The sequence below is a fragment of the Caenorhabditis remanei genome, chromosome X, assembly GCF_010183535.1.
Source record: "Caenorhabditis remanei strain PX506 chromosome X, whole genome shotgun sequence".
Classification (NCBI taxonomy): Eukaryota; Metazoa; Nematoda; class Chromadorea; order Rhabditida; family Rhabditidae; genus Caenorhabditis; species Caenorhabditis remanei.
The window spans coordinates 16,614,486-16,630,740 of record NC_071333.1 but is presented as its reverse complement, the minus strand read 5'-3'; the positions used below and the strand labels follow the sequence as shown (position 1 = coordinate 16,630,740).

The 16,255-nt window shown below is 40.4% G+C and overlaps 3 protein-coding genes across 3 annotated transcripts; 2 read left to right on the top strand and 1 right to left on the bottom strand.

Moving 5' to 3' along the window:
* Positions 1–274: 274 nt before the first annotated feature.
* GCK72_025344 (uncharacterized protein) lies at positions 275–1,762 on the bottom strand (the record flags this gene model as incomplete). Its single annotated transcript, XM_003103586.2, has 4 exons — positions 275–360; positions 591–776; positions 1,378–1,510; positions 1,712–1,762. The coding sequence occupies 4 exons, from the start codon at positions 1,760–1,762 to the stop codon at positions 275–277; spliced, it is 456 nt and encodes a 151-aa protein (XP_003103634.1).
* A 2,132-nt stretch (positions 1,763–3,894) lies between these two features.
* Positions 3,895–10,796, top strand: GCK72_025343 (uncharacterized protein; the record flags this gene model as incomplete). The annotated part of the gene is made up of 15 exons (XM_053736300.1): positions 3,895–4,135; positions 4,461–4,603; positions 4,656–5,081; positions 5,240–5,362; positions 5,530–5,730; positions 5,781–5,950; positions 6,007–7,090; positions 7,145–7,251; positions 7,321–7,386; positions 7,674–8,076; positions 8,128–8,669; positions 8,721–8,969; positions 9,020–9,301; positions 9,348–10,087; positions 10,591–10,796. 15 exons carry the CDS (start codon positions 3,895–3,897, stop codon positions 10,794–10,796), a joined length of 4,983 nt encoding a protein of 1,660 aa, XP_053579866.1.
* A 515-nt stretch (positions 10,797–11,311) lies between these two features.
* On the top strand, positions 11,312–14,164 carry GCK72_025342 (uncharacterized protein; the record flags this gene model as incomplete). Its single annotated transcript, XM_003103709.2, has 7 exons — positions 11,312–11,870; positions 11,920–12,067; positions 12,125–12,290; positions 12,342–12,569; positions 12,760–12,918; positions 13,380–13,561; positions 14,083–14,164. 7 exons carry the CDS (start codon positions 11,312–11,314, stop codon positions 14,162–14,164), a joined length of 1,524 nt encoding a protein of 507 aa, XP_003103757.2.
* Positions 14,165–16,255: the final 2,091 nt, after the last annotated feature.

Here is a 16,255-nt window from a genome sequence, read left to right as displayed (position 1 = left end):
ATTAATAATCTCATACCTATCTGTTCACTATTGCTTTTAGAACTCTTTCCTATTGTGTCTACCTAGATTCGGTTATCGATTCTCAGCTTGTGTATATTCCGTGTTTTGTGGGACCAAATCAAACGTCAATAAATCAATTCATTTTTTTACAAAGCATCGAATCTGGGGAAGTATAATAAAAATAGAATTTTGAGACCCGAATCTGCATCAGAGATACAGTGAAATTTACATTGCAAAGGGAGATGGAATGAGACTAGCTCTCTCAAATCTATAATTATTTTCTGCTCAAGGAAAAAATGGCGACGAGGCCAGCCAACGCGAGAGCTCCTCCGCCGACGATCGCTGCTCCAATAAGTCCGTCTGGAAAAAAATCATTTATGGACTTGAAAGTATTTCCAGCAGGATTGGGAAATCCCGGGACGGGCCGGACTGACAAAAAACTTTCCCGGATTGACCCGGATTCAAAATTAACAATTTTTGCTTTTTTTTAACTGTTGGGGGCGGCTAGCTGAAGAAAATTTTTCAGTCGACCCGGCCCGGCTCGGAATTTCCCAACCAAGTCATCAGTCACTACAGATGTTACGACTTACCATGAGTCATCGCCGATTTGATATCCTCTTTCAATCTTTTTGCTTGGTCGTTACCTTCCTCCGCTTCCAGCAGCACATCGATATATCCCAAAGAGATATCATAGTGTTTCAGTCGAGCATGAGCAACAGCCAAGTAGTACACGTAGTGTCGTTTGCTGGTTCTGTCATCGTCGTCACGGAGAAGCTCTGGAGAAGAAACAAACGTTTTTTTTACATTCGGCATGTTACATGGTCATCGAAAATCTCGTTTTCCTAGTCATCTGGTTTTCTTATCAACCAAAACATTTTGATAGCCATTGCGTTGGCGAGAAACTAGTTTTTTTCCTTTCTATCTGATCGCAATTATGATATGATTATGCAAAAATAATCATATCATATTCCAGCTAGCGTCAACCGCTCTGTTATCGTGTACTCTCAGAAGTTTTCTTTTTCTTTAATCCCATGGAATGACACCATCTGTCACTTTCTAAATGGGTCAAATATATCACCACAGGAGACATTTTTGCCTGATGTATTCTTGTTCTCCTTGCACTTTCTATTCATCCAAAACAGGTAGACACGGCAAAGCAAAACACCTCCTTTTCTTTTTCTCGAGATCACACCAGTTCTACGTTACGCTTTTTATAAAAAGAAAATTAGCATTCGAATTCATCCCCAATTCGCCACTTTGCTTTTCTTTCGTTTTTTCCATCCCCCCGCCGCTTCACCACACAAATGAGAGATGGCTAGTTTAGAAAAGGGGATAGGCGCTTCTCACAGGTGAATGAGTCTAATTTGTTGTACTCACTCTCGAGACACACGATTCCTTCTTTGACGTCCAGTTTGTTTTTGGATCCAATCATGGCGTGGGCAAAGGCAAATGTCGATGCGGCACTTGGGTCTCCACGGGCGCATTGACGCATGTACTGCTCACGAGCGTTCTGAAATTTTGTATGAATTTATCGTTTTTTTTAATTTGAAATAGGCTTGCACTACTTCAATAAAAAAGCACCATTCCCCTTCTTTCCCGGGTTCCTAGTCTTATGTCTTATACCGTTACTCATTTAGATTTTTGATCATTTCCGTGTTCAATCTCTCATGTTAGCCGATACTTTTCTATCATCTTCTTCCCCTTTTCTTACCATCAACACAACGGGACTTGTCCGCTCCTCAAGGATACTTCCGTAATCCATTCTTTTGTTGTTCCTATAAAAAAGCATATCAAGTGTTATTATGTAAATGGGCAAAACAAATGAGGAAGCGATTCAACGAGGATTCAAAAAGAAGAATGAATAGATAAGATCGAGAAGGAATCGGAAGTGAAAAACAATCGGATATTTCCCTAAGTATGCATGGAACAATAGAAAAGTTACAACTTTTCTCCCTCTCGAAAAAGCCATAATCGAATCATCAAGTATATGTATCATTGCGCGCCGCGCTTCTGTCTCGCGTCACTAATAAGTTGACCTACAGATGAGATAAGGCCCATTTTGTCTCATTCGCGCCATAGATGAAAATGTCGGATATCCTTAAGACTATCTGTTCGGATCGGCCATTACTTGTGTCTCAGCGCATCGTTCCCCGTCTTCGTTTGCTTTTGATTTCACTCATTTCCATTTCTGAGACGTTTTCGCTTTTCTCCTCAAATTCATTTGTTACTAAACTCCCGATTGTTTAGCTAGCCGAAAGGAACATATCAGTATGAAGACATGACGAACAAACTATCACACGCTTCTGTTCTGTTATTAGTGATTCATTATCAACTGGCTCAGGTAGGGAAATATTTCTTATTAGTTTTCTTAAAATGAAGTCAAAATTTCAGGGTTTATTAAAAATTTCGATTGGCTTGAAACCTTATCAATATCAATATGTAAGTTTCAACTTAGTTATTACAAAAAACATATCAGAAGAATTTAGGTAGACGCTGATTACAATCAAAAGTACAATTACGAAGCGGAGAAAGTGTCACCGGTTCAGATTGCAGAAGAAGATATTCCAGCGTTCAGGACGTTAGAAATTTCAAATATCGCGCCAGAATTTGAACGGTCAGCTAGCGCATTCAGAACTGTTAATATTGAAAACACGGTGAGTGGAAAATAGAAAATAGAGAATAGAAGGTTTGTGAGCGAAAAAACGACGGAAAGTTTTTGTGCTTTTTACTATGACTATTTGTATAAAAAAGTATCCACATGACGAAATTCATATTAAAAAAAACAAAAATTCCGATCACTATCTAAAAAACTCCTACCAAACTAATTATTCCAGGCCACAATTATACCGGAGAGCGTCAAACCTATCATTCCAAAAAAGAAGAAAACAAAACGAAAGCCAAAACGAAAACCGAAGAAAATGCATCTTCGCCGTGTGTTCAAAACGAGTGAGTGCAAGAATTATCTAGAAATTCTGGTCTATTCGACGTTTCCAAATGTTGCGAAATACTAATGTCACGTTTTCAGGGCTGATAACTACCACACCACGTCCGATAGTGATAGAAGAAAACAGAATAGAGGAGGAAACCATGGAAACAACAACGAATGTGATAAATCTAGCGGTAAAGGAGTCAGTCTAGCATAAAGATAAACATTTTCTATGTTTCCAGCCGATTTTCGATGCTGACACAGGAACTTCTTATACTCCTGCAGAACTACATAGGATATGCTCGGAGACTGTCAATGTCAGCAAAGGATTTGGTATTTCCGACATTGAAAGTTTCGCCAAAAATAATTGTTTCCTGATTCGTTTGTATTATCCCAGTGTCACATGTTCTCAAATCAATCAACTAGTTGGATATTGTAGAGAAAATGGTCTAATAAACGGTTAATAATTGTTTCTCGTGCTATATTTTGTTTTTCCCACACTCGTTTTCTCTTCATAATACATAAAAATCCGAATAAAAACGGTCGAAAACAAATAAATCGGAAGACATTCACCCTGTGTAAATCGACACACACAGACACTCGCCGCACGCACTCTTTAAAGGCGCACACAATTTAACGGGTGGTCGTTGCGAGACCCGCCGGGAGAGGAGGCCTCCGCTCTCACACAAGAGACACTACACGTTGTTCATCCGCCGGGGTCACCGGCGATGCCCTCAATACGAGAAAATAATTGATTTTCCACTCATTTTGCTTGATTTTTCAATTAAAACTTTTGAATTGTTTAGTTTATGAGTGTTTTTATCGATTTTTCTGTGTCGTTGGCTTGTAAAATGGTTAATTGAATGATAATAACACGATTTATTAACACTTCCGCGTATTTAATCGTTGATTTTCAAAAAATAATGGGAAAGTAAACAATAAAAGATGAGAATTTTCAGTTGGGTCCGATGAGTTTCTACTGGGAAAAGGGACTCCAGCAACAGGACACCGGTCAACCTGCACAACAACAGGGACAATGGGATTTTATAAACCTCGGCGGAGCACCGGCACCACAACATCAGTGGAATCCTTCGGTCCAACAACAACAACCGCAACATCAGCAACAAACCAATTATTATTATCAGTCAGCACCATCACAACCGCAACAACCCCATACTAACCATTCTGCACAGCAGCAACAGTATAATGGTGAGTTGCATAACATTTAACATTTCTAAAGCAAACGTATGATCAAAACGTAGCTAATTAAATATGATACATATTTCCACTATCGATTTTAAGAAACTCCTTTTTATTTTCAAACAAGAACATTAAACTGAAGTTTCTTGCATATAACAGTTTATAGACAGCAAATTGCAACTTCTAGAGTTAATTTTTACATATTAATAATAAGTGCAGCAAGTAACTTCTTAGAAACACAAATTTGATCGTTGCTAGTTGAAAATTTTGTCATGTGTTTTCGGAAGTCAAAAAATTTATGTTTGACTTTGTTTGAAGAACTGTAATTTTCCAGTAAACTCACAACACCAGCAGTCTGCCGAGCAGAATTACCAACAACAACAATGGATGGCACAACAACAGTCTCAACATCAGCCGCCACCATCCCAACAAGCTCAAACCCAACAAACTCAGCACCAACCGCAAAAACCAAAAAAAGTGAGTGTTTCTTTATTCAGCTGACTGTTATTTTCCAAACATAAATCTTCAGGCACAACAAACTGTGATTGAACATACACCACTCTTGCCACCGGCTCAACAGGTGCAACAAGTGCAACCACAGGCTCAACAGGCTCCCAACTTTACTCCAGCTCCACCTGTTTTGGCACCATCGTTCCAACCTGTAGAATCACATCAACAGTACTACCAACAACAACCCCAGCAACAATCTCAACCGATGTACCAACAATATGTGAACTCAAAGCCAGAAGAGACAGCTGCACCAGCCTACTATCCACCACCACCTGTGACACAACTCGGATCGGCGCCTGCATCGAAGGAAGTGACCCCAGAGCCACAGACAAAACCGATGGCACCTGCAGTCCAGGTGGCGCCGGTCACCCAAAAACAGGCGGCTCCTACCCCGAAGCCTCCGGTGTTGGCTCCTCCCACTACAACACCTGTGGTTCCAAAGAAAGTGAGTTTTAATTGGTCTGAGTCTGTTAATTCTCAACTTTGTTCTTGCCTCAAGCTTTTTCATTTTCATTAGGATAGTCCGTTTTTGTTTTCCAACCATTTCCTTTTTTGCATGCCTTTCCCGTATTACTGTTTCACGTGCATGTTGATTTATTTTAGGAGGAACATCTCACTGTCGCCGCACCAATTGTCATTGAAGACGCCAAACCTAAAGTGACACCGACGTCTTCTGAAGACGACTGGGAGAAGGCTGACATGGAGATTCAACGTGTAGAGGATGAGGTAAGAATAACCAAATTGATATTGTTTGTAATAGTGTATGTTTTCTGTAAACTTAACAAAAGGCATGCTTTTTTCGCTGTCCTCTATCCAGCTTGTAGTTTCAGTAACCTGTAGTTATCTCAGTTTTTATAAGACTTATTCTTTAAAAAAGTTTCCAAATTTTCCAGAACAAACGTCAAAAGGCGTCTCAAGTAGCCCCCGAAAAACCAGAAGAGTCACGCGAGTCGTCATCTCTTGGAGGTTCATGGGCCACACAGGATACGGAGCCATCGGAGAGAAGTTCGGTAGAGCCGGTAGAGATTGTGGAGCATCCAGTGTCTATTGAAGTTGATATTGAAGAAAAGACACCAAGAGTTTCTGTGTCAGAGGTGAGATTTAAAACTCTCTGAGAAATTTGAAACAAAAAATTCTATTTCAGAATCAAGCGACTCCAACAATAGTCAATATGTCGATTTCTCTTTCTGATGACCGACAAGAAACACCTGAAGCTGGTCATCCGAATCAAAGCACATCTGTTGTGATAAACTCTTCTAGTAGTCCTTTGGAAGCGATTGCAACAAGCACACCGAAAGACATGAGACCAGAGAAGTAAGACATTATCGTTATAAGCGGAAATTCATTTTTCCCAATAATTTGTTTTTCAGACGTTCATCAGTGTCTTCTCAAGGGACAATTGGTACAGAGAAAAGTCGCTCGAAGAAAAACACGGAGAAGTCGGAACGCCGAAACTATCCAGACATGTTCAACAAGCACGAGCCGCAAAATCACATCGTTGAGAAGGAGGAGGAGTCGGGTAACAACTCTGACAGTACGATGGCTTCCGGACGTCCAGAATTTGTGAGAGGAGAAGCGAGGGCCAGCTACCGGGAATACAAAAAGACGTATCATGCGATTGTGGATCGACTCAATTTCATGAGAGCCAACCAAAATCACTCAGATTTCCGCCCATCGTCCAAACTGGCGAACCCATTGCTTGCTGCTGCGGGGTTATCTCGCCAACATCCTGCTATTCGACGAGAGTCACTTGGAGCAAGGAATGATGGAAGAGCGTCTGTCCCTCTTCATCATAGCCATAGCTTCAATGATAACATCTACTCGGAGCAAAATGGAGGGCGAAGGAGTCGAGTGAGTCGTTTGGATCCAAGTGGTCGACCATCATCACGTCATGCTCCTGGATATGCATCAGTGAACCACAGCCAGATAAACCCTTACGACCAACGAGGATACGCTCAGCAGCAGAACCCTCTGTTCCGTCATGGCCGTCATAGTGCAATGGCTGGACAGTACGACCCAAGGAGACCATATGGAGCTGAACAATATCCGGGAGCAGTTTATGGGCAAGAACCACAAGAGGCTTCAAGTATATCGGAAAGTGATGAGGATGAAGGAGAAAGCGACTATGAGATCCAAGGATACAACATGCATCACCGACAGGCACCGTCTGAACACAGTTACCATCCATCACAGGGAGGTGATGACGAGGGAAAGACTCTCTACTATTGTGGAGTGGTGCATGTCAACATGGATCTCTGGTATCGCATTAAAGAGAAAACTGGCATCCCCGCTGGTTTTGCGAATCTTAACTCTATCCAGAAGGCTGCTTTCATGTTTTATACAGTGGTGTTCAAACAACCTTACCCAAATGTGGAGACGTTCCACAATCGATTCAATCGAGAGTTCTTCAGGTATAAGTGTGATGGACAATCGGAGGATGCTGCTTTGTTCCAGGTTAGAACTTTTTTTTGTTTGCATTTAAAAAGTATAAACTTTTATTAATTCCAGATTTGTCGAACAATGCAAGAACAATACGAAGCAAGACGAAAAGAGAAGGAGCTAGCCTACCAAAACATGAAAGCCACTCTTTTCAGTGATGAGAACAGTATTGATGGGTAAGTAAGGGTATCGCAAAAGTGTTAAAATAAATATATTTACATATTTATACCAAAAAAACAATTCAGTGTTAACATCAATTATCCACCGTACCATTCTTCTGGCGAGCCACCAAAAAGTATTATGCTCACAAGGTTATTCCAAATTTACTGGGTTATTACTTTATTACATCTGTTGTGTTTATTTCAACCTATTGGGCTTTTTTGTTACGACTATCCTATCGGAACCAAAGTATTGTTTTTCCTAATGTCTAGCGGGGTTTGCCTATTTTGTATCTTCCTGTTGAATTGGGTTTTGGTACTATCCCGAACAATAACTTGTGATGTTCAATAGAATTGTCATAAAATATATAAAATACCACATGTTATTGTTCGTGAAGAGGTGCATAATGATATAAAACTAATATGTATTTTTGTTTCAGACAAAGTGAGAACAACAGTGTATACGCAGAGTCACTCAACGCTTGTGATGTTTACAACAATGGACCACTCAAGTTCTCATGTCCACACAGCTTCCTCAATATCTCTCACGGAGGACAAATCATCTCCATCCAACCTGACCAATCTATATCTGCTGTCGTATTCGATGATATCAAATCAGTATTGAGAGACATTCCAACTCTTCAAATCAAGGATGCAGCAATGTCATTCAAGGGACCACTCATCCCACATCAATCTGCTTCTCACACTGTCCGATTGTACATTACCAAGCAAATTGAGAATATTAAACGGTCAGCGGTCGCAATGGAAAATCCAGAAGCGAATGATGTTGTGGAGTCACTGTTGGTCTGGCAGCTCTTGGAGACAATGGTTAAGCAGCAAGGAGTGAGTTTATTATACCTTGCTTATTCTTAATAGCTAGTTGCAATGTTTCAGAACATCACTGGTCCGGACATTGCCGAGATACTCGCCAAGGTCGCAAGTCAACCCGTCAATATTGAGGCACCACCACAAATGTCCAACATTACACCTGCACTCAACCAATTTACTCAATTCCTTCTTGGAGGTCATATTGACGAAGCAGTGGAGAGTGCAATGAGAAATGGATTGTTTGCCGATGCCCTCGTTTTGACTCGACGTCTTTTCCCGAATGACGAGCGGAAAATTGAGCAGATTGAGAGCCGCTTCTTGCAGACCAGATCGATGAACAACCCGGTCACGACGCTGGTGTCCGTGGCTAAAGGAGAGGTGCCTCCTGTTTTGACGAACCCTCCTCTTGACGATCATTTGAGCTGGAGAACACATGCTGCTATCATTCTGGCTAACCTCGACCAACGTGGCACCGCCTTGAGTACTATTCACCAACTCGGACGAGCTTTGGCAAAGAGAGACTATCACAGTGCTGCTGACTTCTGTTTCCTTGTTTGTGGAGTGCTCGGTGGGGAGAAGGAGAATCCATTCACACCAGTACCAACACCGTATGTTTCATTTTTTAATAATACATATCTTCATTACTATTTATGTTGCAGAGAAGGAGAGGAGGACTATCGACGCTACATCTCGCTGGTCAATTCGGATATTCCGGATAATGAGGCTAATCCAAAGTGTCAGTATGGATTCTTGCTTACTGATTTGCATGCGACTGAGATTTTCGACTACGCTCTCCGACTGAAGCCTGATCGAGAATCTCTGTTGGCGACGTCTGTGGAGTACCAAACCGCGCGTATCAAGTACGCAAAACTTTTGGCTAATCATGGATTCACCACAGATGCCTATCGGTAAGTGTTTGAAACTATTTAGAAGAAAAAACCGTGAATATGCATTTTAGGTACTGCACAGAAGTCGCTCGTGCTATCTGGGTCCACATTACACTTTTCTGTCAGGATGATTTGTTGGAATTGTGTGATTTGGCTGATTCTCTTCATCACAGAGCAGATGTCAATCCAGAAGAGACACAATGGATTGAAAGTTTGAGAGCAATAGCGCAAGCTGGATACGGGCGAGCATCTCCAACAACTACAACTATTGCCACAACAAAACAAGAAAATACGGATGGATTCCAGAGTTATGGATATGAACAACATCCGGAGACGGTGTATGACGCGGAACCGTTAGTTTTATCACTAAATTTTCAAAATTTAGTATGTTAGTTTCAGATTACAACCAACACCGCTTGTACCAACTGCACCGGAACTTGCTCCAACTCCAATTCCTTCAGCGTTCACTGCTCCGATTCCTTCTGAACATCAAACTTTTGAGCACCAGACTCCTCCAGAGATTGCACAACAACATCAGCAAAACCACTTCCATGAGGATGTTAGACATGCACCGGCTACTCCAACTGGTTCTGTTCATCAAGAACAACATGCTCAACAATATGAGTCACCCTTCTCATACCACTCAACTCCTCAAGAGCAGTTCCAGTACCCGGATGATGGTTTCACGACGCCACCGGACTTTAATGATGGACCATTGACGATGGCCTCATCACCACAAGCCTCTGCTCCGCAGCTTGCTGAGCAACCGGCTGCATCACCACCACTAGCCGCACAGGCTCCACCGCCACCTCAGCAATATCAACAGTACTCTGACCAGCAGCAGCAGCAGCAACCGCTACAACAACATGAAAACCAGGTCCAAAACCAGCTGAATTCCGACAACAAGAATCAGAGTCAAGGATGGTTAAAAACTATCCAGACAAAAGTTCAGAAAGCGTTGCCCGGTCAGAACCCAATGAATCTACCAGAGGACAAGAATCCAACAATTGTGTGGGATGAGTCACAAAAGAAGTACATTGGAGCAGGAGTTGAACCAGAGCCAGTGGCACCACCACCGCCAACCGCTAGTTCCGCACCAGCACCGCCTACTGGAGGTGGATTGAGAGCTGCTAGAGGAGGTAAGCAAATTTCCTAGCAGAGTTGCTCGGAATTTGGACTGAATTGAGTTTCATTGTGACAGTATGAAAATAGAGGTCATAATTCAAAGTAAATTAGCTGTATTGATGGTATACCGTAAAATGTGTAATAAAGGCACACATGGCGGTGCCTGTTCGTAGCGTTATATCTCGGATTCCAAAGGAAATATCAAAAAAATTTTGAACGAACAGAAAAAATCTTGCCATTTTTTTATCCGGTATTAATAGACCTGAAAAAGAAAGTAAATTTTGAACCCAGACATCGGAAGTCGGAAACAAAGACTTTTACAAGTCCACCGATACCAGATAAGGAAAATGTTGCAATTTTTTATTCCCGAACTAAAGTAATACGATCGATACATCATCTTTTTGCGATCGTTTTATATTATCAAAATAAAACTCACTTCGTTCTGACTTATGAGTTTACTTCTATGCAACTCTGTTATCTAGCAAAAAAATAGTATAAATAAAACTATTGATTTTAGTATCTCGCTACGCCAAAGTTGGTCTCGGCAACTCTCCATCGAACGCTTCCCAAGCTCTAGCTGGAATGATGCCACAAGCTCCTCCAACTGCAAGTTTTGGATTCATGCCTGCGCCAGTGGATGACGATGCGGATTCTGTCGACCCGTTCAGTGGCCAAGCCAACCCAACAATACAACAGTCTGCTCCTAGACCTGTTGATGATTAATCCTGTTAGATTTATCCCCTTTTCCCTTTCCATCCTTGTGATTGTGTCACTTTTTCTTATTATCCCGTTTCATCTTTATTTCTCAATATTTCCTCTGGACCATAACTACTACTGGGATGGGTTTATTTAAAATTTGTTTATATTTATTAGACTAACTTTCCTTCCACTGCTAACTATTGTCAATGGGTTGTTCTTTTTCAATGTTAAAACGACTTTTGTTTTTTTCCAAAGGTGTAGGCAATGCTACCTTCTATGTCATCTCTATTGTTGTGAGTATATGCCCTGTCACCCCGATTTGTTTTATATTTTCACTAAGAAATACAGAGAAAAACGCGGTTTCTTTGGTGTAGAGAATAGTAAATGAATTATTTATTCTGTAAATTTATTTTGGTATTTTTCTTATTTTCTGTCATAATGTTTATTCATTTACCATCGCTATCTAACTAATTCCACTATTTTCCCCAACTTCACTTCTATCTTTTTCTAACCAAATCAAAATCTTTCCGGGTTTGCAGATGTCATCTACAGGTCATTTTCCGGGTGCCCCTCATAATACGGAACCCGTCACGACAATGGCGACTTCGTCATCTCAACCGATGGTATCACCAAGTAGCGCCTCCTACACAGTTCCCCAACAACCGCCTGGGAGTCAGAGTCAGCAAGGCGAACCATCATCCGTGTCAAGTCAACCCGCCCCATCGTCAGTCAATCCAAGATCTGCGCCGACGGATGAACCTCGAGCAGCATCGTCGGCATCAAATGTTCCTCCTGCAGGCGACGCCCCGGCCGCGGATCCCGGTGCTGAACCTGGTGCAAATCCAGCGGCTGATCCAGGTGCCAATCCAACTGCCGGCCAGGCCGGAGATCCAGGAACGACTTCAACCGATACTACAAGTACAACGACTACTGACACGACGGCAACTACGACAACTGGTACGGCAACTACGGGCACTGCTACAACTACTACAACGACGTCTACTGGTACCACAGCTACCGCAGCCATAACCGGGAGAATAACACCGCCGGTTTCCATGGAAACCATTTTTCAGGAAGTTATCAAAAGATGCAATAATTGTGAGTTTCTTAGATTTTTATACAAGTAAATTGTCAATTCTTGTTTCAGGTCTCTTCTTGGTCCGGAAGCTGCGCATAAAACAGGATCATATCACAGATTTATATCTGGGCAATGAAGATACCCACGAATTCAAACATGCTGCTCAACTCTACAAAGATTTCGGAGTCATGATGCAAGAAGTGATGTTACTCTATGAGTATGTTTTGCGGCGTTTAGTTTTTACAAGAAATTTCAATGTTGTTTTTTTTTCCAGTAAACTCGATCACATTGCTCGCCGACTTCCGCAAGTCCTTCCACCAACTGATAATCTCAACGTGATGCGCCTTTTGTACACTCAAGAGCATACAATGTATCACACTGACATTTTTGGTCTGATTGAGAAGATGATTGACTCGGGGAACTGGAATGAAGGAAATTATGTCAGTTGTCTTGTGACTTTTTTAAAATTCTATGAATCTTTATTATTTCAGCAAATCTTCTTTTTCTTATCGGAACTGCTTCGCGTTCCTGGTGGTCGTAAGGACAACCGGTATCCGGATCTCTTCCCTCTTCCAGAGCCACGTTTCCATTTTCATGCCGTAAACGGTCACATGGCTTTCGAGACTGCCTATAACAACATGAAAAAGGAGATTGTGATCAAGTCACTTGGAATTTATCCGAAAACTCTGTTCCGCACTTCATCGAGTCTTATTATTGAGGTAATTCCTGTCAAATGACAAACGCCCCGTAAATCGACACAAGCGTGTGCTGTTGGGTGCGGCGCGGTTGCGTTGCTGCTATTTTGTTGAGAAGACAAGTAAAATAGTAATACAAGTAACAGTAATTTGAAGAAACACAAAAAAACAGTAATATGTTTGTTTAAATAAGTAAAATCTAAACTTTTTTCAGTTCCTCTTCGGTTGTGGCGGTGGAAAAGTGATCACCGACAGCGATGTTGTAATCACAATCAAGTTCCTAGTGATTGAGCGTTATGGCATTGTTGAATACATCAACATGGTTGCACCCAATGAGGGCTGGGACTGGGTTAACAACTATGGAGTTCCAATGGTAAGAATATACAGTAGCGGAGCACATCAGCTTTTAGCGTATGAGAACATAAAACCCGACAACTATGAAAAACATAAATGCATTGGTTGCATATTTGTAATCCTCAAATGATAGGTTGGACCTGTCATGAGACAAAATAAAAAATAAAAAATAATGTAGGAAACCCATGGAGGCCACCGAGCCGGTCAAAAGTGTCTGGGCCAGGTCGACAGCAGTTTCCAAGGGCCTCTGTGGATTTTCTGCAAAATTTGTTTTGATTTTGTCTGATGACAGGTCCCTACACCTACCATTTGAGCTATTAACCAACCCGATGCGAATTTTTGAAGAAAGTTATTTAATAAAGTTTGAATCTTGATAAAAAGATAAACTTCAGATTCTTAATATCAAATCAGTTAGGACACATTTCTACAGTAGCCAGTAACTATAAATATTATCTCAATACGCCAATTTTTCTATTCCAGCTCAATCCATTCACACCATCTTGCTACGAAGTCTATCGTCGTCTCACCCGACAAGCGAACATCCATCTTTTGAACTGTTTTGGACAACACGCAAGTCGCTGGACATCTACCTCACTTCTGCAATTTGTTTCCTTGTTTGGAAAGTTCCGAGATGTGTTCACAGCGAGATGCCGTGTGTGCAAGTGAGTAAAAACACAACTCCCTAGTTCATACTGCAACGTCTTAGGAGACGCGGATTACAAATGATTTATAAATTTATAGGAACTTTCAACTGCAGGGAGTCCATTTTGGCAGTCAGAACCGGCCAAATGTCTCTTTGAGTCGAGCTATGAACTTTCAAACATTTCACGTAGTTAAGCTTTTATCACATGGAATTCCAATTCGGTCGCATATACGCCACCGCGCGTGTCCATATATGTTTCCTGGTGGTTTACCTGTGCTTGTACGTTGGAAAAATGACTATATACCGATCTGTAATTCCATATGAAAAAGCTTCATCATTCGAAAAGTTTGAGAACTTGGCTTTCAGAGACATTTAGCCGGTTTTGATGGAAGAAATGGACTTGCCGTAGTCAAAATTCCTATAACCAAATGTGGAGATTTTTTGAAAGCCCCGTATCCAAAGACGTCCCTTGTTCGGTCTTCTCTGAAGGGAAAGCCACAAAAAACGTGCATATCTTCACCAAAATTTTCTCATTTTCAGAAAATTCCTCAAGAACTATCTTCCGCCACTCATTTTCGACATTCGTACGCCCAACAACGCCGCCCATGAAGCTTGCCGTTAAACGACATATCTATTACTTACACTGCCAGAATCCCATTCTTTCACTTTCAGTTTGTGTATCACATTTCTATTTAGTTACTTATTTTTTTACTTATTTTCAAATTATTTTTGATCTCACAATCTTGCCATTCCGTGTTTTTTGAAGATAATCTCTATTTCCAGTCAATCATCTCATTCTTTGTCAAACTCCTCTTATTCTTGTCTCATATCTGTCTAGTCATTTAAACTATCCCGATTATCCCAAGGAAAATACGTGTATTCTTGAATCATATGAGTTTTTATGAAATAGTAAATGATTTTTGCGAAATACGACTTTTCACATGAATTACTTCTTCTTTTAACGTTCTTGGTTAGCGCATTTTAGGTAGTTTGCTATTTTCGGTTTTTTTCATTTCAGGTAGTCTGCTATTTTTGGTTTTTCTCATTTCAGGTAGTCTGCTATTTTCGGATTTTCTCATTTCAGGTAGTCTGCTATTTTCGGTTTTTCTCATTTCAGGTAGTCTGCTATTTTTGGTTTTTCTCATTTTAGGTAGTCTGCTATTTTCGGTTTTTCTCATTTCAGGTAGTCTGCTATTTTCGGTTTTTCTCATTTTAGGTAGTCTGCTATTTTCGGTTTTTCTCATTTTAGGTAGTCTGCTATTTTCGGTTTTTCTCATTTCAGGTAGTCTGCTATTTTCGGATTTTCTCATTTCAGGTAGTCTGCTATTTTCGGTTTTTTTCAATTTAGGTAGTCGGCTATTTTCGGTTTTTTTCAATTTAGGTAGTCTGCTATTTTCGGTTTTTCTCATTTCAGGTAGTCTGTTATTTTCGGTTTTTTCATTTTGGGTAGTCTGCTATTTTTGGTTTTTCTCATTTCAGGTAGTCTGTTATTCTCGGTTTTTGGAAACAAAACCTTTCCCCATGTAAGATTGGAAGAAAAATCGATTTTCCCTACCCCTGCCCATATGCGGTTTCGTAAATCCTTGCATGTCCAACTGCAGAGACGCAGACAAAAATGCAAATTCAGATGACGTTGTAGTTTGCGTGAACGCAATCGGACAGGGATGGATTTTTCGAAGAAAAACCGAAAATAGCAGACTACCTAAAATGAGAAAAACCGAAAATAGCAGACTACCTGAAATGAGAAAAACCGAAAATAGCAGACTACCTAAAATGAGAAAAACCAAAAATACAGACTTCCTAAATTGAAAAAAAACCAAAAATAGTACACTACCTAAAATGAGAAAAACCAAAAATAGTACACTACCTAAAATGAGAAAAACCGAAAATAGCAGACTACCTAAAATGAGAAAAACCGAAAATAGCAGACTACCTAAAATGAGAAAAACCGAAAATAGCAGACTACCTAAAATGAGAAAAACCGAAAATAGCAGACTACCTAAAATGAGAAGACCTGAAAATAGCAGACTACCTAAAATGAGAAAAACCAAAAATACAGACTTCCTAAATTGAAAAAAAACCAAAAATAGTACACTACCTAAAATGAGAAAAACCGAAAATAGCAGACTACCTAAAATGAGAAAAACCGAAAATAGCAGACTACCTAAAATGAAAAAAACCGAAAATAGCAGACTACCTAAAATGAGAAAAACCGAAAATAGCAGACTACCTAAAATGAGAAAAACCAAAAATAGTACACTACCTAAAATGAGAAGACCTGAAAATAGCAGACTACCTAAAATGAGAAAAAGCGAAAATAGCAGTGTACCTAAAGTAATAAGAATTGAAAAATAGCAGTGTACCTAGAGCGACAAAAACCGAAAAAGAGAAGTGTGCCTAGAGTGTTAAAAACCGAAAACAGCAGTGTACCTAGAATGATAAAAACTAAAAAATAGCGGACTAACTGGAGCGGTTAAAGTCAAAAAATGGCAGTGTACTTGGAATAATTTGAGAAGTATGTTTCCGTTGGTCTACATTAGTTTATACCTGTTTTTTGAAATGTTATATCAGGGAACACCAGTGAAAAAAAAACTGTTTTGAAAAATGTAAAAAGAGAGGGACTACCTGAAATGGCTTGCAAAACCTGAAAAGCATATTAACAGTACCGGTCAAAAATATATCATATTGTTCTGTTTTCATTTTAAAATGCCCA